Genomic DNA, 26,385 nt, shown 5'->3' on the forward strand with positions numbered 1-26,385 from the left:
CAACAATCCATGCCTTAACTTTCTGTTCTCAACTTTTGTGCATAGATTACTTGCTCAAAGCTGCCGATTTCTTTTGATTGTCACAGTTGACCTTCCATCTCTCATTGCATGTCATAGCCTCATAGCCTCTTCCAGCTTTGCTTTATACTTGGAATCCATATCTTTCTTATGCATCTCAACTGTTGGGTTTCATTAAATGACATATCTAGTTTTACCTTAAGGATCTGGTAATTTTAAAAATTCCTGGATCTTTTCTGCCAAATTATTTTTAGCTGTGACAAGGCAATATTTATTTAGTCCAGAATTTGTTTTTGTCATTAAGGTCAATTTGGTCCCAGGTATTGACAGTTTGACAATCTGATGCTCATTCTATAAAGCTTTGAGATAACTAGGATACAAAACATTTTTTAATTCACTGAAAATTGTTTGATGATCAACTCTCAAGCAACGCATCTTATATTTTCCTCTTTTTATGTTTTGCATCACATTTTTCAAAATTCCTACCACCTTCATTACATTTCCTGCCTGTCTGAGAATGTTTACTTTATCAAAATATTATTGTAAAGATGATGTTGTAACAGGTGTACACCTGGTGTTTCTATTTCCAGAGCATCACATTTCATGTTAGCAAATTCCTGATTTTTGTCTTCTTCTTTGGTCATATGTTTTAGGAGGAACTTATGAACCTGCACAATGCTAGTTTCCAACTTGGCAGTGATCTTAGTAATTTTTGTGGATGTGTGAACCGTAGGAAAGAGATTCTTGTAACGTAGGAGATAGATTCTGTTTCTTTGGTTTCACAGTTTTAAAAGCCCATCTGTGTTTCCTATGTGCATAGTGAATTTGTTCACATTCTAGCTCTCCATCTCGTTAAACGTTTGATGTGACTTTTTCATTCTTTTCAAAACTTCATTATCGTCTGGAGTATCTTTTTCCAACTGTGAAGGGACCCGCATAGAATTTAGGTTTTCTCTTCTGGTTCACTTTGTTTTATATCTAGTACCATCTACTACATCTTGCATGGCATTAAGGTTTTCTCTTCAGGTTCACTTTGTTTTATATCTAGTACCCTATACTACATCTGTTAGTGTTGGTTTTCCTGATTTTATACGTTGATGGCTGGTATGGGTGATGAATCCATCTTTTGCTGATCAGTGAGGCAAGCAGTAATTGGTTTATGTTTAATACAAACACAAGTACTTGTTATGAAAGATCAGCAGAGGAATGGGTGGTGAATATTCACAAGGAGGGACTTTTTGAGTTAGTAACGATATAAAGTATTGCTGTGGTCCAATCATCTATGGATAGTCAAGTTAAAACATTTTGTATGAATATAGTATATACTGCTAATTTATTCTTCTAATTTTATTTTTGAATTTCTTTTCTGTACAGGTCTATATTGAAGCTGCTGAAAAAATGCTGATAGATGATGTGAATTCTAACAAAGCAATCGGTTTACATGGGGCTAAATTTATTCTACACCAAACCAATAAAAGTCACAACCTCAATGTTTTGACTCATTGTAACACTGGAAGGTATGACAGAACTTCATTAATATGTTTGATGTATCCCTTTCTTTGTGAACTCTGCACGACTCTCATGTGACTTAGTGATGTGTTAATGTGTGGGCAGCCTTGCAACAGCTGGATATGGTACTGCTCTTGGTGTGATTCGTGCACTACATTCTGAGGGTCTGTTAGAGACTGCTTTTTGCACAGAAACCAGACCATTCAACCAGGTACCATTGGATGGTTGTTAGTAAGTCTCTGATAGTGAACTCTTAAGTTTTAGTCTAAGAACTCACTTCATGTAAAAAAATTTCGAGAAAACTGTTCAATGTTTTTTGTATCTAAATTCTAATAATCAATATAACTTGAAAAATTATCATTACCATTTCAGCTTGAAAAGTTATCATTAATTTTTTCAATTTGAAAAGTCATCTACTTTAGCATATGTAGTAATTTCCACCTGCCAACTGAGCTTGTTTGATGTTTAAGAGGCGTTTTTGGTTATTATGTGATTAAGGGTCCTCTCTTAACATGGAGAATGTATTTATGGCTCACAAGTTCATAGGCTAACTGCTTTTGAAGAGATTAGGTGGAAAATTTCACAATATTTTATTTCAGCTACTCCTGGTTTGCAAACTTTTTTGATTTTTGAATGCAACAGATGAGTTTTTCTTAATGTTCTTCCCAAGGAACTTTCCCATTGTATCCCTCAAACACTGAAAATTGGTGAACTTTATGAGCAACTCTCTGTGTCTAATTGAAATTTCATACTTGAACAAATTTACTGCCTATGATTTCAATATCAAGATTTTTATTTACTTAAATATTTGTTTCATTTCTTCCAGGGATCAAGGCTCACCGCATATGAATTGGTCCATGATCATATACCAGCAGTGCTTATAGCAGATTCTGCAGCAGCTGCATTGCAAAAGTCAGGTCGTGTAGATGCAATAGTTGTAGGAGCAGATAGGATTGCAGCAAATGGTATGCAATTATAATTACTATTAGTATCCTGCAATTTCTTTGCTATGATAGTTAAAATTGATGTTCATCAGATTAAATTTCATTAGATGATTGGCCTACTGGTGTTCTTGTAGGTTAAGGCTTTCTAACTTGGTATTACATTTTCATAGGTGACACAGCAAATAAAATAGGGACATATAATCTGGCACTCTCGGCTTTCCACCATCATATACCATTTTATATAGCTGCTCCTCTGACCTCAGTGGATCTCTCTATTTCCACTGGTGAGCAAATAATAATTGAAGAGAGGTCACCAAAAGAACTAACTCATGCTCTTGGTGGCCAAGGGCAACAAGTAGCTCCATCTGGGATTTCTGTTTGGAACCCTGCTTTTGACATTACCCCTGCAAATCTTATCTCAGCCATTATAACTGAAAAGGTACATTTTCATATCTACTCTTTTGTGAAAAGACTGCCATTTTTGAAAAATTACAATTTCATCTGAAACTTGTTTTTCTTCATTTGATACATTGCAAAAGTACAACTATGATATATGTGTTGAGTATAATATTTATATGTGTTGTGTAAACAGGGCATCATTACAAAGAAGGATCAAAGTTCCGTGTTTGATATAAAGGGGTTCATAGAGAATGTTTCTTGAATTAGGGAGCAGACAATTATCATTGGATATATGTTAAATGTAAGTAGTTGGATGCTCGATCAAAGGAATTGAAGGAACTTCATGCTGGGAAATCCAAGCTTATGTAATCTAGTTATAAGAACTGAAGTATTACTGTATTTTGGAAGTTGTTCATTTGAAGAAGTGGAATGGACGATGGATTAGGGACTTATGGCATCCATACCTGCCTTTTCTTCCTGAGCAATAGGGAGTAAATTTCCTGCCATGTACATGGTAAGGATGAAGCAATGTTTGATGGAGAACATTCAGCTAATAATGTCACTATATCAAGATCTGAGGTTCTATTTTTAAACTTACATAACATCTCTCTCTCTCTCTCTGTTAGGGACTTATGGCATCCATACCTGCCTTTTCTTCCTGAGCAATAGGGAGTAAATTTCCTGCCATGTACATGGTAAGGATGAAGCAATGTTTGATGGAGAACATTCAGCTAATAATGTCACTATATCTAGATCTGAGGTTCTATTTTTAAACTTACATAACATCTCTCTCTCTCTCTCTCTCTCTCTCTCTCTCTCTCTGTATATATATAGGGATCAGAAATATCAGTCCATCCGTGCATTGCCAATATGGAATATAATGATTAACCAAAAAAAAAAATTAACTGTTGCATTTATAAACAGAAAGCTACACCTGAACTAGCATTTCAAGCTACAAATATGCAACCTAGTTCCAATATCTATAAAAATATGCAACCCAAACAAAAATAGAACCAACAAGGACTTTCACAAGTTTTCTTAATATAGAGATGCAATGAAAATTGTTATGCAAGTGTTAAAAACAGAGCCTGAAGTCCAACTGCAAAAAACAGAAACAGAACGAAAAAGGATTTTTCATATATATATATGCAACCCAAACAAAAACAGAACCAACAAGGACTTTCGCAAGTTGCAATTATATAGAGATGCAATAAAAATTGTTATGCCAATGTCAAAACCAGCCTGAAGTCCAATTGCAAAAAACACAAACAAAAGAAAAAGGATTTTTCATATATTTATTTATATAGAGATGCAATGAAAATTGTTATGCCAATGTCAAAAACAGAGCCTGAAGTCCAATTGTAAAAAACACAAACAGAACGAAGATTTTTCGTTTTGTTTGTGTTTTTTGCAATTGGACTTCAGGCTCTGTTTTTGACACTGGCATAACAATTTCATTGCATCTCTATATAATTACCACTTGTGAAAGTTCTTATCGGCTCTGTTTTTATTTGGGTTACATATTTTTATAAGCATTGGAACTAGGTGTAATGGCTTTCTGTGGCTTGAAATGCTATTTCAGGAGTAGCTTTCTGTTTTAAAATGCAACAGTCGATTCTTTTTTTTTGGTTAATCATTATATTGTATCTTGGCAATGCACAGATGCACTGAAATTTGTGATCCCTCAAAGTAAGTAAAATAATGGTCCTAAAGAAACAGGCACTGGAAATCAACAGAGAAAAGACAAAGAAAATAATTAAGCATCTCAAGGAAAAACAGATATCATTTTGAAGGGTCGTGCTTAATAAGACATGACACAAGAAATGTTTGGGCATCTCACAGGGCATGGCGGATGAGGATTAGGCAATAACAGTGTCAATATTATAAGGATGTAATATCTTTCTCATAAAAGGAATGATTCTATAACAATTTAAAGATATTGAAGTACTCTGGTTCAGTTATTAAAGTCTAAAAAAGATCATTGTAGATTTATTCATTTAAACAATAATCGCTGAAGTTTTAATAAAATTTATCAGTAATTTTTATTGCTAGTTGTTCTGTTGGTAGAATATTTACATAAATTTTATAGCAGTATGGTGTGCAGTAAGTTGTGCCTTTTGTTGTGATAGATTGCATTGAGATTTGTTTCCATTGTTTTTGATAAGATAAAATGGGAAACTAGGGCCCCAACCCTTTTACAGAGCAATTTAGTAGGCTGAGAACATCAAAATCTAAAACAAGACTAAATAGAACAACAATCAGCATAGACACAACAAACAAACAACTAAATGTTACAAGTAATTACAACATGTTTTGCGGAGAAGACACAATACAATTAAACAATACCAAACCCAAAACTAGCAATTCTCACATCTTGGTCCTTGGTGTGGGATTGAGGTACCTGTTTCAAAGCGCACCTTACACATCACCAGCCCTTTCGCCCATCAACTAAAGGGCTAACACCCTAACTAGCTGGTTCCTCTACTACAACTGAACCCTTGCCACTCAGTCTACCCTTTAAGGCCAAACTAACAAAAGAAGCAACAAGAGTAATGAATTTGACCGTGTAGAATCGCTCCACTTTTTGTTTTGATTGCTTCAAACAACTTGAATCCATGGAATATTAAAATCTCTCAAAAACTAAAGGTACCCTTGATATTTGGGTGGCCATAAGGTTTTCCACCACTTGCCCTAGGTACAAATATAAGCCTTCTTTTCTTGCAAAACTAAAATCCTTCAACAAGGGCAAGGAATATAACTCATCAATTGTCATAATTCCAACATTAGGTGCTTACACAACATCCACATTGTTGAACAAAGAAGACAGCAAAAGATAAATAAGCCAAAACCTATGCTCAACTAATGAAACAACCATTGCGAGTTTTTGAACAAAATCTTCACAAATAGATGTCTTTGAGCAATAAGACTTTCTCACCAACACTAGCATTAACAAAACCTAGAGTTACACAATCATTGCACTTAAAAATTGCATATCTAAAATTTTACCTCGTAAAAAGGGTCATGAGGTTTTGTAATGCTATGATGCTTGGCCATCATGATGAAGAATCCCCTCTATAGCATCTCTAATTGATGTACTTGATGATACTTGTCACCAAGTGCATTTTAAGCAAATGCCAAACGATAGCAAAGAAACAAGTAGTGACCATAATAATAGGTGAAGCATTTGAATACACAACATGAATACATGCCAAATCTAATAAGATATGTGGACATGAAGTTTTCTATTCTTTACATGCACATCAAACAACCTACATGCCCAATATATTTCCCTTAGACGTGAATAATTACCAATATTAGTCACTTAAGGAAAAACCATTAATAATTAAGGTCAAAGGATAATATTATATCCAATCTTATCCTTGATACTCTAGAATTGCTCAAAATGGTCAAGAAAGGTTATTGCATCACCTCAATATTAGACAATAGATCAATAGCCACAATTTTCTTTCAATAATAGTGTGATAACAATGCTATTCAAAATGTTCCAACATAGACAAGGGCCTTTATAAAGACACTTGATCAAAATAATGATATCACCCTTAACCACAAGATGCCTTAAACCCAAAGAAGATGCAAATCTCAATTTTGAGACAATCGTCTTTCATTTTATCTCATTATTAGTTTGAAAACCATGGAAAAGGGATCCCTCATGCACAAAAGGCACCTCTTACTTTTGATGATCACACTTGCATTAATGAGACTAGGATTGCCCTTGGAAGCCCCATCAAAATTTTAATGAAACCTTTTGGGTGACACATTGAGGATACATTCTTTCTCACCATTTATTTATTTCTTAGGCCTTTAACATGAACCGATAATATAGATATTATTATTCACAAGAAATGATATTTTATTTGATCTTGTTGAGTAGTGGAGAGGACTTTACATTGGGGCAAGTTCTTGACTTCCTTATTCCATAACAAAGCTATTTAGGCTCTTATTTTTCATGGAAATTGATCACTAAGCATATGTGGGTAAGTGGGGAGGATTGGTTTGTTTATATTTTTATTTTCTATGAGAATTGATCAATGTATGTTAAGTAATTTCAAATGTAATCATGAGCAATTACTACACCAACGATTAAATATAATCCACTATCTTTTAGCCAATCAATGGTTAGATTTTTAAATATGTACATTGCATTCATTTGGTAGCATTTTAACCTTGGTTTTATATACAAAATGGAGGTAGAGTTGGAGGTGCTTGTTTGATATGTTATTGCTCATTCTCATATGCTTGGGACTTCTCTTTCTTGAGCTCTTCATTTGCTTTATGGTCCTTTATGTAAACATATTTTTCATAATAGCCTCCACAATGTTCTATAAGTTGTCAATGTTCCTAATGATTATAAATGTGCTCCCTACATCTTCTAACTTGACGAATCTTGCTTCATCTGTTTGAGTCATCATTTTTTTAGTAGCCATTCTTTTGTATTCCACTTCTTGTTGGATATCACTTGCTATGTAGAGACTAATCCACCTTTTTCACTTGCACTATTTGTTCTAGTATGGACATCAATTTATAAAATTAGTCATACCATCATAAAATGCATTGCCCAAATGTCAAAAATTAAGGAACAAAACTTCTTTGATGTCAATTTTGTAAAAGTTGATGATACAACCACATGAGCCAAGAATCTTCTGCAAGCAAAACACCTATCACAAAAAAAAGATCAAGCTAAGATAATATGCTTCATAACAACCTGGAAATTCTGTATTGATTCCATACAATAATATTGGAGATACAATGAACAAAGGCTTGCTTTATAGAAAGCAAGAGATGCACTAATCCTAAAATTATAACTAAAGAAAAGCAAAGAGGAGCTAAATAAAACTCAACTACAACTTTACTAAAGTACCACCAAGAGAACTTACCCTAGAAAGACATAACTCTAACGTAAGAAGCACCTAAGTTTTACTTAAGTGAAAAAGTAATTAAAGGACTTAATTAATAAATAATTAGATTAAGTGTCCTGATTACTCCAACACCCCCCCTCCCTTCAAATTAACTTAGGGATAAGATAAAGAGCTAATATGAATGCCAAATGTATGCATGAATGAGTCTCGACAATAAAGGCCTGATCAAGTATTCATGTACAAACTAATGCAACTCTCACAATTGGAGAAAATGAGAAATCCTAGTGGGACAAAACTCCTCTCCAAAAGAGAGTAAATACAATAAATGAAAAAGAGAGTACATGTGACAAGCATGAAATACTTGAGATGTCTCCTCAAGTACTGAATCGGTCACAAAAGTACAATCAAGATTCTCCCCATAGGAGAGAAAAGAAGAGACAATGTATCTCCCCCATAAGAGAGAAGCTCCAATGTCAAAGATGAAGGCTCAAGGATGAGTGTAATGAAGATCCAAAAGTGACAAACCACGTTCCTCCCCTTGGGAAGAAACAAATCAAATGGCCAAGGCATTAGAAACTCCATGAAAGGAGATGGAAATATCAGTCTTATGATGTGTGCCATGGAAGACTACTCAACTGTCTAAATAATTGAATCATGATATGACAAATCAACTAAAGCAAATCTAAAGAACCTATGAAGTTACCTAATGAACAACCTTTGAAGGCCATGAAGATGAAATGAGAGGAATGCTCAATCAGCCATTAAAGAGGAATTAAATATCCTCAATCATGTCCCTAATGTTTAGAGTTTGTGATGTATCAAACAATGTCTAGCAAGTACTCATCCCACTTTGTTGAAATTGGAAGGGAACAATCAACCTGTTGAATTGAACTAACCTTTGAAGAAGCAAGAGGTGGAAAAGGATTAAAAAAGTCTTAGGAACCACTATGGATGATTGAAGAACACATAGGTTCAATTGACCAAACCTCTCCTCAGATACCTAATCCACTCTTGGTGCATGAGAGATAGGACCAATCAATAGAATTGCATGCTCAATGGGAGCAAAATGAGAGAACTCATACTACCGCGATGCTTGATCAATACTACCAACTGCAGTAAGCTCTCTACTATGCATATCTTTGATGAGCACTGAATTAGGGGTGAAGTCAACTATTTTGTTTGTCCTACTATGAGTAATCTGGTAAATGGAAAGGAGGTTAGAAGAGTGTGCAGGGACACAAAGAACATTAGTGAATGTGCCATCATCAACCTCAATAGAACCACTCCCATTACACTCATGTAAGTATTATTACCCATGAAAATATGTGGAAATGCACAATGCTCAAAAGAAGAGAACATACCCTTTGATGATGCCAATGATGTGGGCACTTGAATCAAGAAGCCACCTAAAGGAGTAAAGATGTGTAGATGCAAAGAGAGAATGATCGTTCATCTTCTCTTCACCACGTTACATAGAAGATGAACCAGCATGTTCACGTCCTGAAGTGTTAGAAGAGGTACTAGATGAAGGTGGTTAATATTGCGCTTCTCGAGAAGATGCATCAACTCATTTATCTTATTTGCATAACATCAATGCTCATTGTGTCTTCTCTTAGTACAATTTGCATTGTTCAACTTATCCTTCTTCGATGATGACCTCTTAGAAAAGGAAGAATAATTTGAAGAATCATGTGATTGTGTGTCCTTGGGCTACTCATATGACTTGGAATCCTTGTGTTTTTGTTTCTTGCCTTTTCCATGTAAGCCTTCTGATCTATGGTGCCATAGGATGCAACAAGAGCTTGTGATTTGGAAGACTTCATCGACCCATCTAAACCAACTTGGTTTTATCTCGAGTGAGTTGAGAAGAAAACTCATCAAGTGAAGGCATGGTGACAAGTACACCAACTGCATCTCTAGTGGCATGAAAGGCAGAAACAAAAACTGAATAATTAGGACCAAGCTTGGCAAGGATAAAGAGAATCAATATAGAGTTCTTTCAAATACCACATTACTGTAACTATAATATGAGAGACTTGAGTTGGGTGAAGAATTCCTGGATGCTATCAAAATTCGTAGGATTCAAGCTAATAAGCTCATTCTCCAATTGAAAACCTCTCAATGCAACTTGCTTCCCAAACAAGGACTCCAATGTAGTCTGGATCTGATTGGGTGTGGTGCAAGAGTCAACATGAAAGAGGAGGTCTAGAGACATAGACATGGATATGTCCCAAAATCCTCATCACATCTATTAAACCATTTTCTTTTATCAACAACAGGCGTAGGCTCAATTTTTGTACCCGTGGTCACTGTGTTTAACCCCAGGAATTTCAGATGAATCTCCATTTGATTTTTCCAATCATAGTAGTAGAATGGAATAAGAGGAGCAATATGATTTGGGTCCATGATAAATTATAAAAAAGTATAGAATTAGACTAATACAACAATATAGATTCTCTCAATGCCAATTTTTTTTCACTTGAAGCACAAAAAAAACAACAGATTTGCACATTTTCCAAGAAAGGAACCCAAAATGACAAGATTGCTATCTACCTAATGAGTATTCTGTGAAAAAGGACTCGAGATATAGATAGAGGACTCTGAGAGCTTTCCAATGATGCTTGGTGTTGAAAAACATAGTTCGGATGTGCAAGATATGGCCCCAGAAGTGCAAAATTGAAAGTTGACTTTGGAGGCTTGTTATGAAAAATTGGAGTAGAATCTGATAAAACCACTTGCACCACTGGATTGATGCTAGAATTATATTTCCAATGATATCTCATTTGCGCAATTTCAAGCCCATATGCCTAAGTCACGGACAAAAAACCACACCTGGGTTGACTACCATTTGGAGGCTTGAAATGGGTCAAAGAGTTGACCGAATCTTTGATGTCAACAAAATATTCCCCTTCGCTAGGAAAAGATTAGGCTCTCTTGTTAAAAAAAATCCACGAAAAATATTCCTTGGCTTCACAAAACATTCTTGAGATGATTCTCCTGTGTCGAAAATTAGATGGGCACTAAAAATAGTGGAATGGGCCAAACTTAGCACATTTCCCAAGAAAGGCAATGAGGTTAGCACTACGTAGGTTGTATAGGGTGCGCTGGTCTATTGGTACAACTGATGTCAATTGATTTGATTTGTGCAACTTTATGTACAAAGGCGTACCTTCCCCCTTTGACTTTGCACTTCTAATATATAAACACCTCATATACATTTAATGATTTAAAAAAAGAACACAAGTCAGCGATGGAAAAATTGTATGACCTCTGTGGAATTTTATGTAGCGCCTGTGGGTACAGATTCCATATGGATTTGTAGGATACAATACAAATTTTTGTGCCAAAAATTACCAATTTTTTTGCTGACCTCCAATTTTGTTGATTTGACAAGTGAATTAGGGTTCTCGGGTCTTCTAAGATCGATAATAACCTCCGTTTCACTCCAAAGTGCCCAATTTTTTTAAATACCCTTAGATTTTGCTTTTATTTTTTTGCCCTCAATCAAATTGATCTAAAATTTCAATTGCTCAAATTTTGACAAAAGGATAGTTGATATCAAGGTTTTGGGACACTACGAATGCGATGACAACCTCTGTTTGAGGCTAATATGCACATAAAAATAACCCAAGGTTGGATCTCTAAAGCTTGTTGATTGGAAATTAACAGATTTGATGCTCTGATACCATGTAGAAACTGATGATACAACCACAAGAGCCAAAAATAATCTACAAGTAGAGCACCTATCACAAAAAATAGATTATGCAAAAATAATATGCTCAATAACAACCTAAAATATCTATATTGATTGTACACAATAATATTGGAGATACAATGAATGAAGGCTTTCTTTATAAAAATCAAGAGATTACCCAATCCTAAAATTAGGAGAACTAAAGAAAAGCAAAGAGGAGCTATATAAAGCTCCATTATAGCTAAACTAATGTACCACTAAGAGAACTTAAGCTAGAAAAGCATAGTTCTAGATTAAAAAGCACTTAAGTTTAGCTTAAGTGAAAAAGTAATCAAAGGACCTAATCAATGAATAATTAGATAAAGTTTCCTAATTATTCCAACAAATTTGATCCACAATAAGCATAAAACATATTACATAACTAATATGCATATACAATTTTTTTTTCTAGTCAAACATGTTAATTTGCTTACCATTGTCTTTATATTTTATTGAAAAGATGCATGAAATGATGAAACAAGAAAACTATCATATTTCAACACAAAAGATTAACCCAGAAAACCAAACCAGATAAAAATTCCAAAAGTGTAAATCCTTGGCTTTTTTTTTTACCATGATCTTTTGCAAATTACAATTTTACTATCATTATGAGTCTAAGGATGTCGATCACTATTACATTAATACTTTAGAGTAATTGTAAAGATTTACAATATGTTCAAATGCATACTTCTCGACTACACTTAGCTCCTTAGAATGACCCTTGAGGGCACATTTATGTTATTTCAAAAACTCTTATGTTTGATAAAAGAAGCCCAAAAGTTGTGAAAAGACATGGTTTGCAGATCTTATCCTTTATTTTTTTATCCTTAATAAAATACCACATGTAGGAGTTTTATAATTATCATGAAACATGCACAACTATCACTATGCTACAATTGGTAAAATTTTCACTTGTAAAAATGTGTCCTATTTTTCTTATATTTTCTCAATACATTACTTTCTCTTGACCCTATGGTGTTACCACCTCGAAACCATTTACAACATCCGTCAACCTCTATGCAAGATTAATAATTTTTTGTTTATTGAAATTCATCATTTAAAGAGATTAGAGAGTATTTCAACACATATTTGTCAATTTTGAATTATTGATTGAGAATAATAGTTTTGTTGCTTTCATGACCCAATTTGAACCATATACTTGCTTAGAAACTATTCTATTTAATTAGTTTCTAGGAATTTTTATTTTTTTTTCATAAAAAGTAATGTTTAAATAAGGTAAGTGCAATCTAGATATTTATCATTTATTCAACACAATTGATATCAAATTGTCAAGTATGAAATGGTACCCAAGGATCCAACATAACAATGTCATATCTTAAAAAATATTTGGCTCTTGCTCAAGTGGCATTTTTGAATAAGATTCCTGATCTTGCAATAATTCTATTTCTCACCTTTACTTCAACTCTTGTCATTGATATGGTGTCTTTGCCTCCTCACTTGTGGTCTTTGGCTCTTGTGTTGGGTTTTTGTGCCCTTTTGTGATGCAGGGGGTAGGGGCATGGGTTGCTTGCTTCCTCTATAGTTGTGGTGACTTTTGCAGTCTCCTTGGTGGTGCTGCCGCAATGGTTCTCACTACTAATTGTGAGGGATTTTTTCCCTTTGTGCCTTCTCCTACTATTAGTTGATATGTTCTTAGGTATTTTTCTCTAGCCGGTGTTGTGGGTGTTGGGGTTCCTCCTTCAGGGCCTTTTTCTACTGCTAGTGGGTGGAGCTTTTTTCATGTGTCCAGATTTGTTGTTTCCCATCCTCCCAAGGGGTAATCCCATCCTCTTCCTTATGTCAAGACCTCCATTGTTTTGGTTTGTGGCCAAGATGTGGTGAAAAATATGGAGTTCCTATCTATGTTGTTGGTTGGTGTGTAGATTTGATGGTCTTTAGCCTTCTCTCCTGAATCTTCATCATTGGGTGATGGATTCTTGGAAGCCCTTAGTTTTTGGTAACTTTGAGCTCTTCCCTTGTGATTAATATTTTTTTGTTGCTTCTTTTTCTTCTTCTAATGATCATGACTTAGTGCCAAGAAACTTGCATGATTGAGGGGTAAACACTCTCTTAGTAAAACCTTGGACTTCCTTTAACCCTTTTACTAAATCACTAATGTGCGGTTGGTGTGGGTTCATCTTTCCAATATTTCCCTTCATTTTTAGGAGAATTCTTATTATGAGGCCATTGGAAACTCTATCGACCACTTCTTGAAGGTTGATGATACCATTACCCTCATGGACCAATGTTCTACATTTGCACACATCTTGATCGATATTGACATATCCACACTTCCTATAGATGTGGTTCTTGTGGTTGGGGATAGACCATGGACTTAATCACTAGATTATGAGGGCCTCCCCTTTCAATGTTGTCAACGCTTCTCAATTGGTCACTTGGCCACAAATTGTTCTCTCACATCGCCAAGGCACTACTACTTGGTGGAAGGATGCTAATGGTGATCACTTGATTGTTTAGGCTTCCAATTCTTCTTCGTATGACTCTTCTCAGGATGATGATGAATCCTCTTAGGATGTTTATGTGTCTCTTTCTGTTGGCATGCCTTATTCATGCCCTTTGGTCCCTATTGGGAACATCTTGCTTGGTGCGTGCATCCTTCTCTACTTGTTGCCCTTGTTTAGCCCCAACCTTCAATGGAGGATCCTCTTCCACCTTCTTCTTTGTGTGTTGGAAGTGACAATATTGCTTGGATTGTTGCTAGTTGGCAAAGGAAAGGTCATTCTTCCTCCTCTTCCCAGACTCTTCCCTACGTTATGGGCATAAGTCCTACCCATTATTGAAGTGGGTTCTCTATACCCTATGTGTGGTTTGTTCATGGCCTAGGTTGTGTTGTAAGTTGTTTATTAATGACCCATGTAAAGTTCTAAGTAACCTATTTTTGGCCCAATTTTCTTTGGTTTTGGGGCTTTTGTTTGTAAAGGGTCAACACCCTAGTTTTTTGCTTTTATAAATAAAAAACAATGTCATACCATATCCTATTCAACTTCACACCCTTAACTTTGGTAATAGATTTGAGAAGACCTTTCTTCTACCTTTGAACAATTATCTAGGAAATGTAATCTTTCAAGTCCTTGGAAAGGTGATGGGGACACCCCCTTAGTGGGCCCAAAACACAAATAAAGGAAATTCTAGTTAATGAGCAACTAGATTAAGAGCTAGGTATGACTCGATAGGAGCCTAATGAGCCAAAGTAGGACTTGTCATAACTACACTAACCATATTGGGAACCCCTTCAAGAATGTTATTAGTTGTAGGGGGAACAACAAGTGAGGATCCTACATCTCGAGAAGACTCACTACTCTTATGGGAACCGTCAAACAAAGAGTTAGAAACATTAATAGTTAAGTGATCATTGTGAGCATTCCTCCATTATGTGGCCACAACCATGTACGAAGAGATTGGACAATAAAATCCAAGTGGCCACTAACAAAGTGTCATCTACATCTGAAGGGGAGACCTTCATAATGCAATGGTTGAGATCAAGGCCTCTCCCTCACCATCAAAACAATATCTCATACATGAAACTAATTTCTCTTTTTGTAACTTATAAACTACTTCAATTTAGTGAATTATTTTTTACATATTAAAAATAAAAGTTTTTGATTATATGGGTAAAATAGGTTTTGAAATGCCATCAAAATCCTTTATGATAAACAATAGTTGACACTAAATCCAAACAAAAACATAACTATAGATAAGTTTCCACACAACAACGATAACCCAATAAAAAAGACAACCCCAAAAATCACATGATCAACAACATACACAACACAAAGTGCTGACCTAGTAGTTTCCACACTAAAAATATGTGGATTTAAAACATATACATGTTTAGAAAGACCTCTCTTCCTTCGTTGGATTCTAATATATGACACACTATTTTACAAGTCCTTAGATTGATGAGAGAGGAGAGGAGAATCCTCTACTTTTGCCTTGAATTTCTCCACCACAATAAGTGAAGAAGAGTGACTAATCAAAGAAGACATGAGTTCCACAAAATTCAAAGGTGTGTAAGGAACAAGGGTTCCAAAAACACATACCTTAAAAGTATTAGGTTGATTATTAGGAATGGAAATTGGAAGAGGACCAAGAGAAGGTGATCCATCAAGACAAGAAGGCATTAAAGTTGCATCAACCTCAGAAGGACCCACAACTTGATTAGGGCCATCATGATCTAGGGAAGCAACATGAGATATGCAATCCTTAGAGCCAAAGAAATTATCAATAGTAAAGTTATTATGATGGACATTTTTCTACCAAGTAGTTGAACCCACCATTTGACACTAAGAACGGGGGAAACTAGAAGCAAGGTTTTCAATATAAAAGCACCTCCTAAAATAGAATAGAAGCCTCTCATAATTTGTAAGACGAATCTTAAGTCTTTCCTCCATCATAATGATGATATAATAAGGGAGATCCTTGTAAATATCAATTCCAACCAAAATACAAGCCAAAATTTGGAGGACCAACATCAATCCTAAGAAAATGACCAATTATGTTGCCAATATCTCCAAGCCAAGAGATACCCCAATAAATGTGAAAGAAGGCTAGGTAATTTGTCCGAGATTGGCATGATGTTGAAGGGATCAAATGACAGTTAAAACAAGGAAACCAAGGCTTGAGTGAGAGGGAATGTAGACCCCACATTCATAGCATTCCATCCAACACCACCTCCTTATGCACAATTTATATTGGAAAAAATCCCAGTGCAAGGAGAGAGCTTGGTTTTGTCCTTTGTGAGAGACCACCAAGAATCTAAAACCCATTGATGCAAGTGCAAAGTGATGGAGAGAGCCACAAATTATTAAATCTATAGATTAAACCAACACTAGATTTTTTATTTTTTTCATCATCAATCACATCTTGTCTATAAACAATGATAGTGGAGGATTAGAAACATGATAGAGGCTTCTAGTAATGTGTAGGGTCAAAAAATGGGATCCTTAACACAACCATGAATACAAATGATACCACCTTCACACAAAAGGCATGGGGAATAATTTCAATAGAAAGAAAAACATTAAGAGGGGCTACCACATATGAAGGAAATGACCTAGTAGTCAATACATGACCATCCATGACCACAAAAGAGACCCTAAACAGGTTGTGTAAGAATAAAATATACTCCACTACATCAAAGGAAACCCTAGATGGGATGCACAAGCATCTAGAGCAATTGACCACAACCCTATTAAGGCCTAAGGAAGTAAGAACAAGTATGAAAGATTGGTGTAAGAGCACACTTGTGAATTGACAATCGACACCACCGAAAATATTATTAGTTTTGGTTGGCATATATTTGTTCATCATGGAAGGATGATGATGTTGTAGTTATTTTTTTCAGTTGGCTATGATAAGCAAGTTATCAACTGGTTATGATAAGAAAGTTAAAATGTTTCTGAAACGCTGTGAAAACAAAGGTTAGCATAAACCAATAGGAAATCATGTTAGTAAGAGCTTTCAACCATAAGGACATGAATTCATATCCATTCAAAGCATTATCAAATAAGATTAACACAAGGGGTTAGTTAGGAAATAAATAAAATGAAATTACTTCCCCATTATGCTCCCTATTCCATGGCTCTTCCTTGTCCTCCTCCTCTCCAAGATCCTGTTGCTATGTGAAGTATGCCCTCAACTTGAGCACTAACACAAATGGATGTCAAATGGGGGATGAGAGATGGTTGATTATGTGAAATGTTAAATGCTTGAAGATGTGAATGGAGTATTAATGTCAAATAGCAATTCCAACTAGTGGAAAAGCTAAAAAATAATACAAAGACTTCCTACAAAAAATTCAAATTCTAAGCAAAATAACAATGCATGGATAACTCTTGTGGTTGACTCCTCGATAATGAAGGAATGAGCTCTATTTATAGGAAAAATGGGCAAATGAAGGGTTGAGATTGAATTGTTTGAGGAGGGGTTAGGATTGCTTGAGGAAGTGTTGATCCTCAATCCATGTGCTCTCCTTCAAGTCAATCACATGTTGATAAGTGTCAACAAGGGAAGGCTTGAGAGGAGAGGGGGACAAAGCATTAAATGCTTGAAGACTTGAATGAAGCCATTAAAGGTTTAAGAGGACTCTAGAAGGAAGTCATTAAAGGCTTGAAGACTTTGAAGGAAGCCATTAAAGGCTTAAGAAGACTTTAGAAGGAAACCATTAAAAGCTTAAAGACTTTAAAGGAAGCCATTAAAGGCTTGAAGACTCTAGAAGGAAACCATTAAAGACTTGAAGACTTTAAAAGAAGCCATTAAAGGCTTAAGAAGACTTTAGAAGGAAACCATTAAAGGCTTAAGAAGACTTTAGAAGGAAACCATTAAAGGCTTAAAGACTTTAAAGGAAGCAATTAAAGGCTTGAAGACTCTAGAAGGAAACCATTAAAGGCTTGAAGACTTTAAAGGAAGCCATTTAAAGGTTTGAGTTAATGGGTTTTGGGTTAACCTTTGGTTTAGGAATGTGCAAACCATTAAAGGGGGATTAGGTTAATAACAAAGGTTTAGACATTATTAGAAGGAGGTTAACTTGCAACTTTCATTTTCTAGAAAGTGCAAGTGGGTGATGGATTTAGAAATTTCAATTAATATTTATTTATTTAAATGCGAGAGATGGGATTTAAATAAATGTTAATTTATTTAAATATGAGAGGGGGTTAATTAAACAAATATGCTTTATCTATTTAATTAATTGTCAGAATATGTTAAGTGAATTAAATCAAATAAACTAGATAATTTATTTAATTAATAGAAGAACATAGTTAGGATGAATTAATTAAATATTAATTTAATTAATAGTTGAATGATGATTAAATAATCAAATAAATATCAAATATCTATTTAATTAAATGGACAAAAATGGGTGTCTACAGTTTCCTCTCTAGAGGCCAACTTGTGTTAAGGGGCTACTAATCCATAAAAGGATCCAACTTCTTACTTTGTGGCAATATTTAAAAAGTTATGGAACCGGGTATGAGCTCTTAGATGTTAGAGTGTGTATGAATGGATATGCACAAAATGGATCCTTTGAAAGGATTTGTGAAACCAAATAAAGACATACTGAGCTACCTGAGGAGTTCTGGGTTTCAACAACTACCTTCATTGTCCACATTGAGTCTTTAGCCCAAGCATAAATATACTATAATTTACTTGATTTTCAATATTTGATGCCATATGTATTATGCATACTTGTGTAGAGCTAATTCTAAAAATTGTTGTCATACCAAGTCCCCTTTTGAATAGAATAGGTAGCAAAATGACACAAAAATTGGGGCACATGGAAGCCCCTCTAAAATCCTAGGGAAAAGGGAACAACCATGAAGATAGTTGTACAAAATAAAACATGTAGAATTGGTACCTAGGTGCGACTCCGTGGCATGTTTGTGTGTTCTATGTTTTGCATTTATATTTATGATATGTTAGAAGAAAGTAGGGAAGGTGAGGGATCCATGGCAAAAGGGCATAGCGACAGATGACAAGATGAAGCCAATAATCACTTCTAGCTATTTGGTAGCTCCCAATTTTATCAAAGGTTTTCTTTGGAATAGGGCATGGACATCCATCAATTCATAAAGAATTTTGTCAAATGTTGTAGTTGTGAATTCCCTAGTAGACTTTGGTATGCACAAAGAGGAAACATAAACAAGGCAAAAATGAACTAATGATTGAATGCCTTACAGTACATGGTCTCATGGACATAATGATTGTAGGCAGTGACATGGATTTGGGCTAAGCAAGTGCATACCCAAATTCTGTAACCCTTGCCAACTTCCTTGTAGTTTGTATGGGGTCTTGGAGAAATGAAACTTCTGAACCAATGCATTTTGACATGTGTAAAGCTAACTCAACTTCCATTTCTAACATAAATCAGTGAATGAAATGAAAGATGTTAGAAGTATGAGCTTGTATGGTTGTCATTAATGTCAAACCTAGTTATCTAGATGGATGTTGGTTTGTATATGCTCTTGCTTGTTGCAGTTGTGCTTTGTGTTGCAGATCGAGTTCAATACTTTTGGTGTTTGTTGTGGCATTTTGTTTGGGATGGTTATCTATGTTCTTTGGCAGGAAGTGTGTCTGTCAAAATGGTCTAGGAAGCCTTTGGTGCCCTCCGGATATGTTGTAGATTGAGTTGTGGTTTAGTGGATGTGGTTTCATGGCATGTTTAGTATTCTTAGATGGCTTCTTTGTTCCGCAAGAGATCTTTGTTGATTTATGTTCAAGATATTAAGTTATGCTATGACTCGGCGTGTTCGATTAAGTTATCTTAATTAGATCATATTCTTTTGGTCTGGATATGAGATGGAAGTTGTATTGGGATGTTGTTATGGGTCTCACCATGGCATGTGGAGATTCACATGGAGTATTTTGCATTGGAAGATGCTCTATGGGTGACTTATTGCTATATCTACATGTTACGTTTGGTGGACTTTGGAGAATGTATTAGTGTGTGTGGATCATTGGATTAATCTTGGAATGATGTATTGTAATATGTTTTGGTTCCCTCTTTCTCCTCGAGTGGATTATTTTGAGTATTTTTGGTCTAGGTAGCTTATTTTGTGTAATATTACTTATTTTATTTTGGTCGACCCTCTATTAAGTTTTCAACAATTTATCTCATATTTAAAAAGTGTGGGTGGATGAGTTGTGATGTGGAAAATTGGATTGTGTGAATTGATGAGAAGTGTATGTGAATAATGTGCAAGTAGATTTGAGATTGTGAATGGCCGAAAGTCAGATTGAGAAGAGCTTTGAAGGTGATATTTAGTAAGACAATGTGTTGTGATAGTAAAAGTTATCAGAGATGTTTGCCATGATTTTGGTCGCTTGATCCAGTTGTTCAAGGACAATTTCATGTTTAGGATAATCCTTCTTAGTTTCAATTCATGATTTCCTTTGTTGTTGATTGACAATGAGTCCTTCGATAACAATTTGTATCTTTCCCTGAAGTAGTGAGCCTCGGTTGTGCAAGTACTTGTATCTTACCCTAAGGCAATGTACATTAGCTTTGCAAGTATTTTAGGTGTTGTTGCTCCTTGGAAATAAGCCTAAAAATTTGTAATCATTCATATTTATATTATGAATTAGATTCTCATCATGGTTTTTCCTTGTTTGGGTTTTCCACATAAATCTAGTGTTCATGTGTTGATGGTTGATTCTCATGTGTTGATGATTGATGTGTTGTTGCTAAATTAGTTGATGCTGTTATAATTAATGTATTTTGAAGTTTTAGACCGATTTGGCCCCCCTCTCATTCTTGTCGCGTGTTTAAGAAAAGATAGGGGCATCAAACATATGAGAATAAAAACAGACTAAGATACATCCATCGAGTGACAAGAAAATCAATTGCTTTTAATAGGAAAGAAGAAAAAGAATCGATTACAAATGCAACTAGTAGTTGTCCAAATAAAATATAGTGCGTAGGGGTCAATGAAAGGTCATTCATTGATGGCAAATCGATAAGTCATTCTTAGGCAATAAATAGTAGAAAAAAATATGAAGCGATGACAATTGAAACAATGGTGTGAAAACAAAAAGACATCGATGGAAATATGAAACATGCTAGAAAGAATTTGCAGATGATAAAAAATTTACGATGTAAGAAAGTGGGGCTGCATAGTGAGAACATAGTACATCATGGAGGCTTTGAAATGACCTACTAAAGTAAGTGTGTAGAAATAAGAGGTAGGAAAGCATAGAGGGATGAGGTTCAGATTTGAGGAGGAGGTCATTTTAAGGTCAAAGAATTGTAAAGTGGGTTTTGCATTTGGATAAATAAAATTGAGTTAAATGTTGTTTTGTTGTAATTTGGTTGTGTGGTTTGTAATTTGTGTGTTTGAAATAAGAGAGAGCCCATCTTGCATTGTTTGGTATAAGAGATAGAGGTCTTGAATGTGTAGAGTCTACACTAGGATAGATCTATGGGTGAAGAGTTGAAAGTGTGAAGTGGTTGTGGAGAGAACGGGAGAATCATTGCAGGTGTGCAAAGTCCTAAGCGATTGAGAGATAGGAAGCCATGAAGTAAAATATTTTGCAGAATGCAAAGAGTGTAGAGCGTGAGAAATATTGTAGTAGATGAGAGGATGTGTTTGAACAAGAGGACGATATGGGTCATGAAGAGACCTGTGATGATTTCATTTTTGAAACGATATTGAGAAGAGAGTTATGGGCTTTGGAAAACCTCCTTAAAAATAAACTGTTGTATTCAAAAGGAGAAGGATGCGATAGTAGCCCACACAACTGAAAAGAAGAAAAGAAATGAGGTGAGAGATGGAGAGAAAAGAGAGGAGAAAATGGTCATGGTAGACCATCAATTGGTGAGTGGAAGTAGAGAATATGATGGAGGTGAAAGTAACTCACACATTGAGGTAGTGGAAGAGGAATAATTTTAGAAGTAGAGGTTGTAGCAGAGGTATATCGAGGACTTGATGAAGATGGTGCATTTATTGGAAAGGAGAATAAACAGATTAAAAAAGTTTAAGAGGAAGTTGCAATAGAGGCAATTGTTGGGTTTTCTAGATTTTGTGAAGTAGAGATGAGATAGTGTCGGTAGTTATAGTTGCAAATGTTGCATATGTTCATGTAGAAGATATAGAGAGAGTGAAAATGTGTTTTTTAAGCATCACAAATTGGTGTCCAAAGGTTGCATGTCTACCAGTGGAGGCAGTAGAGGATGGAATAGGAGGACTTTGGTAGAGATGGTCAGTTTTTGGTGGGTTGAATCCCCAAGATACATGCATCAAGTGACAAGAAGATCAGTTACTATCGATTGACAAGAAGAAAAGAATTGATTAGAAATGAAATTGACAATTGTTCCAATAGAATATTGTGCGTAGGGGTCAATGAAAGGTCTTTCATTGATGGAAAATAAATAAGTCATTCTCAAGCAATGATAGTAGAAGTAAATTATGAAGCAATGGAAATTGAAACATTTGCATGAAGAAACAAAGACATCAATAGCGATATGAAATGTTGGACTCTATTTGTAGATGATAAAAAAATACAATATAAGAAAGAGGGTCGTGTAGTGCAGAAAGCTGACCAAGAGGAAGAGGTGTGGCTGTAGGGAGAACAAAGTGCATCATTGGAGGCATTGATATTGCCTTCTAAAGTAAGTGTGTAGAAATCAGAGGAAGGAAAGCATAGATGGATGATGTTCAAATTTGAGGAGGCTATTTGAAGGGCAAAGAATTGTAAAGTGGGTTTTTGTGTTTGAATAAATAAAATTATGATTTAAATGTTGTTTTGTTGAAATATGGTTGTGTAATTTGTAATTTATATGTTTGAAGGCAAAGGGAGGTTGTATTGCATCAAAGACTCATTTAAAATTAGCACAAGGGATTTCAAAGCAAAACCATATGTGCTTTTCAATTTTTCTATGTTAATCATTAAAAACCAAAGATAATCCTATCGTTGTCTTTCATTTAAGTCAATGAGATTTTTTTTGGTAATGAGAGGAATACGTTGGTGTAATATTACACTTCACCTACATTAGTCTATGCTCTAAGTGTGATATTGGACCTATTTTATTAAGTTTACCTAAGATAATAAGTAATTCATTTCATTCACCTAGATAACTAATAGTGACTTCTACTGCTCTTGATTTGGTCATCAAATACCTTCACTACCTCATCAATTCTTGATTGATGGAATTAGATGCTACATCTATCTAATAAAGGGCCACTTTTGTCTCACTTGAGTATGCTGATTTGTAATTTGATTAGGGGTTAAAACTTATGACCTCTTGGACATGTCTAATCTCGAATCACTCTTTAAGTGACCTATATAATATTATTGGCTTAATTCAATCAATTAATCATATATGAATAGACTAACACACTTTTTGTAGCTAGCTTATAGAAATTAAGTCCTAGGTTTATTTTATTTATCACAAAATCTAACATGGTATGAGAAACATGCTATATTAGGATTATTCCCCCTTTTCAAGTGTTTTGAGAGCTCTATAGTTAGGGGATATTTTGTGTGAAGATAGTTTTTGTACATAATAAGATTATTTTCAACCTCACCATTATGTTTGAAAGGTTCGACTTAGTGGGATTAGGCTTTCATTTTAGCCTAATTTAGACACTGGGAAGTCAATAACTAGTTTTTGGGTGTCCATTATATGCCCTCTCTAGTAGTTTGCATAGATTTTAGAGTAATTTGGAAAATTTTCACTCTTTCTATTTGTCCTAGAGGGCCCAAAACCCTAAAACGATTGTCAATTCACCAAAATATAAGCACTTTGCCTAGAGGTCCTAGTCAATTTTATCTTAAATGTAGCTTAAGGAATCTAGGATGTATGAGGTCATTGTTGGAGTGAACAAGGTATATATTATCAAACTATTTCCAATTTGGGTTTTGTCCACACTAATTTAGTTAGGTTTATTTAGAGTACACACTTGTAATACTTATCATTTTATGTCTCATGACACAATCTTATGATATTTTATCTTCTCACCTTGCCTATGCATAAAATCATAGTCGTGCCACACTTTCAACCAACAAAATAGTTTTTAGTGAAATAATTTTGCCCTAAACAGTTTTGGGTGAAACTGTTTTGTTTAAAATCATGTGGCACATACAATTTTGGCCCAAACCCTTTTGTTTGAAACTATAAAATGATTTTTTTCCTATTGAAAATTTGAATTTACATGTAAGGTTTTCAGTGAAACCCTTTTGGTTGAAAGTGTTTTAGTTGAAATCATTTCAACTGAAATTGTTTTTGATTAAGCAAAAACAGGTTTTGAGGGGACCCAAAACCCCTTACATCACATATTAAAGATAAAGAATTAAAGAAACATAAGAGAGCCTAGGACTTAGAAACAAGACTGGCTGCAAACCAAGAGTAAAAAAAAACCCAGCAGCCACCGAAAGACCAACAAAAGGCCAGCGAGATGCTGGCAAAAACAACAACACAAACCAACAACTTAAAAATGTCTAAAGCCTGGGAGGCCTCCTTCTCAAGCAGTAGCATAGCCTTGGCAGCTTCCTTAAGGTCCAACAGGTCCTGTGGAAGAGACTCTTCCATTGGTTTAGTGCTCTGCCTGGTTCTCCTAGTGGTTCGGGGAGTCAACTTCGAGCTCGAGGCCCTAGCATCATTTTCCAGATCCACAACATTTTCTCATTATGAATACTCTCCAGCCTAGAAACCAAAGCATTCATGTTGACCGCAAAAACTTTCATCATAGCTGCACTATTCTCCTTAATTTTCTTCATCCCTTCCTCAACTTGCATCATCTTCTGGCTGATCTCGTTGTTTTTCTGATCATTTCTTCTCTTTAACAGTTCCACAGCCTCACCATTATTCTTTAAAATATCTAACATCAAAATTTTCCCCCCCACAGTCCAAGTAGCATACTCATCTGTATCCCGAGCCTCCCTCTTATTGTTCGCCATCTGCCTATCTTTTTGCTTCTTAAGGCCCCCCTCTTCAATTTTGGCATTTGTGGCTCTAAATTTTAAGTTCAGAGTCTTAATTTCATGGAACGTCCACTTGTTGAAACAGTACTGATCAATCGTGGAGCTCCTAGCAGTGCCCAATATGTCAATTAGGGTATCTGACTTGTCCTGTAAGTCCTCTGAGTCTAAATTCATCAACTCAGAATCTTGTTCATCATACTCATTCGGAGATAACTTACTCTCCTCCTTAGGATTAGACATATCATCCATGGAATTATCTCTTGATCTAGGAAGTGAACTAGCATTCTCCTCCTCCTCAGAGTCGGACTCCCCATTGTCATCACTAGGTTCATAATCCTTATCATCCCCCGAATTATTTTGAATTTGCTTAGCCCTAACCTTACAGAACTCATAAATCATGAGGATAAGGCCTTGATGGGCAAGAGGGCTAGCTTTAGGATTTTTAATGAAATCCGCCACATTATCGTTCAGAGAAAAGACAAGATGATAAGGGACAAAGATCTTAATGCCATGGCGAAAATGGTTTAAAAGGACAAAATTATAGCTATAGATTTTTGTAAACCTACCATCGATAGTGACATACTCCATAATTTCCCTAAGCATTTTCTTGCAAAAAAGTTTAATTTGAAGAGGGGTAAAGTAAGATTTGTTTGACTTTACCAGGTTATCCCTCTCCACATCAGATTCGGGAAGGTCTTCACGACACTGCCAGACAACTTCCGATCCCTAAAGAACTTCACGCCTTCCATAGATATGTCTGTCACCTCCACAATTAGCTCCTCATCCAATTTGAAAGTTTGACCGAATAGGGTGACTTTCTTCTTAGACCAACCCTTAACAAAGGCTTTGGAGGCATGATCCTTCTTTTTGTGTAGCTTCTCCATGAAACTCACCACTCCTCCCTTCTGCAACCTCCTCCAAATTTTCTTTTCCTTCTTCCAAGCCTAGTAGCTCGGGGGTTCAATCCTGTTGATATTGCCACCCATGGTGATGACCAGCCCAAAGATATCGGTCACACTCACACTCTGAAAACCTTGACAGTGTAAACAGGGTAAATGAGCGCTAAGAGACTCGACGGATAAAACCACCCAGAAAGCATGTGAAAAGAGCCAGATCATCCCGCCTAGAAGTTTCTCCCTATCAGAATAATAATTTCCATTCCTGCTCTCATTAAGTATAATCATTATTAGATAGGGGGGATTGATACCATTAATTAGATCAAATAATAAGTGTCCCTTCACCTCAAAAGGTAATGATCCTTCATTTTGCCACGAAAAAGAGGCAATAGAACTAACTCCAAACTTAGCAAATAAGTCCGCACACCTGTTGGCTTCTCTAAAAACATGAGTTATAATACATTCCTCAAAGTCATAACTAATCTTAAGAGAATTAAGAATGATATTCTTAATATTCTAAGAAGGCTTATCTAGTCTTTTGAGACATCTAATAATGTTTAATGTATCCCCTT

At 35.4% G+C, this 26,385-nt stretch overlaps 1 protein-coding gene across 1 annotated transcript in view; it reads left to right on the forward strand.

The window, feature by feature from the left end:
* The window catches only part of LOC131061838 (methylthioribose-1-phosphate isomerase), a 75,551-nt gene extending 72,079 nt beyond the window's left edge, over positions 1-3,472 (forward strand). The window contains exons 5-9 of the mRNA XM_057995679.2: positions 1,393-1,535; positions 1,633-1,738; positions 2,354-2,492; positions 2,642-2,910; positions 3,064-3,472. Of these exons, the coding sequence (XP_057851662.2) occupies positions 1,393-1,535; positions 1,633-1,738; positions 2,354-2,492; positions 2,642-2,910; positions 3,064-3,132 (726 nt within the window). The 3' untranslated portion in view covers positions 3,133-3,472. The remainder of the gene's footprint in view (positions 1-1,392; positions 1,536-1,632; positions 1,739-2,353; positions 2,493-2,641; positions 2,911-3,063) is intronic.
* The last annotated feature ends 22,913 nt before the right edge of the window (positions 3,473-26,385 follow it).

Source organism: Cryptomeria japonica, chromosome 4 (assembly GCF_030272615.1).
Source record: "Cryptomeria japonica chromosome 4, Sugi_1.0, whole genome shotgun sequence".
NCBI classification, from domain to species: domain Eukaryota; kingdom Viridiplantae; phylum Streptophyta; class Pinopsida; order Cupressales; family Cupressaceae; genus Cryptomeria; species Cryptomeria japonica.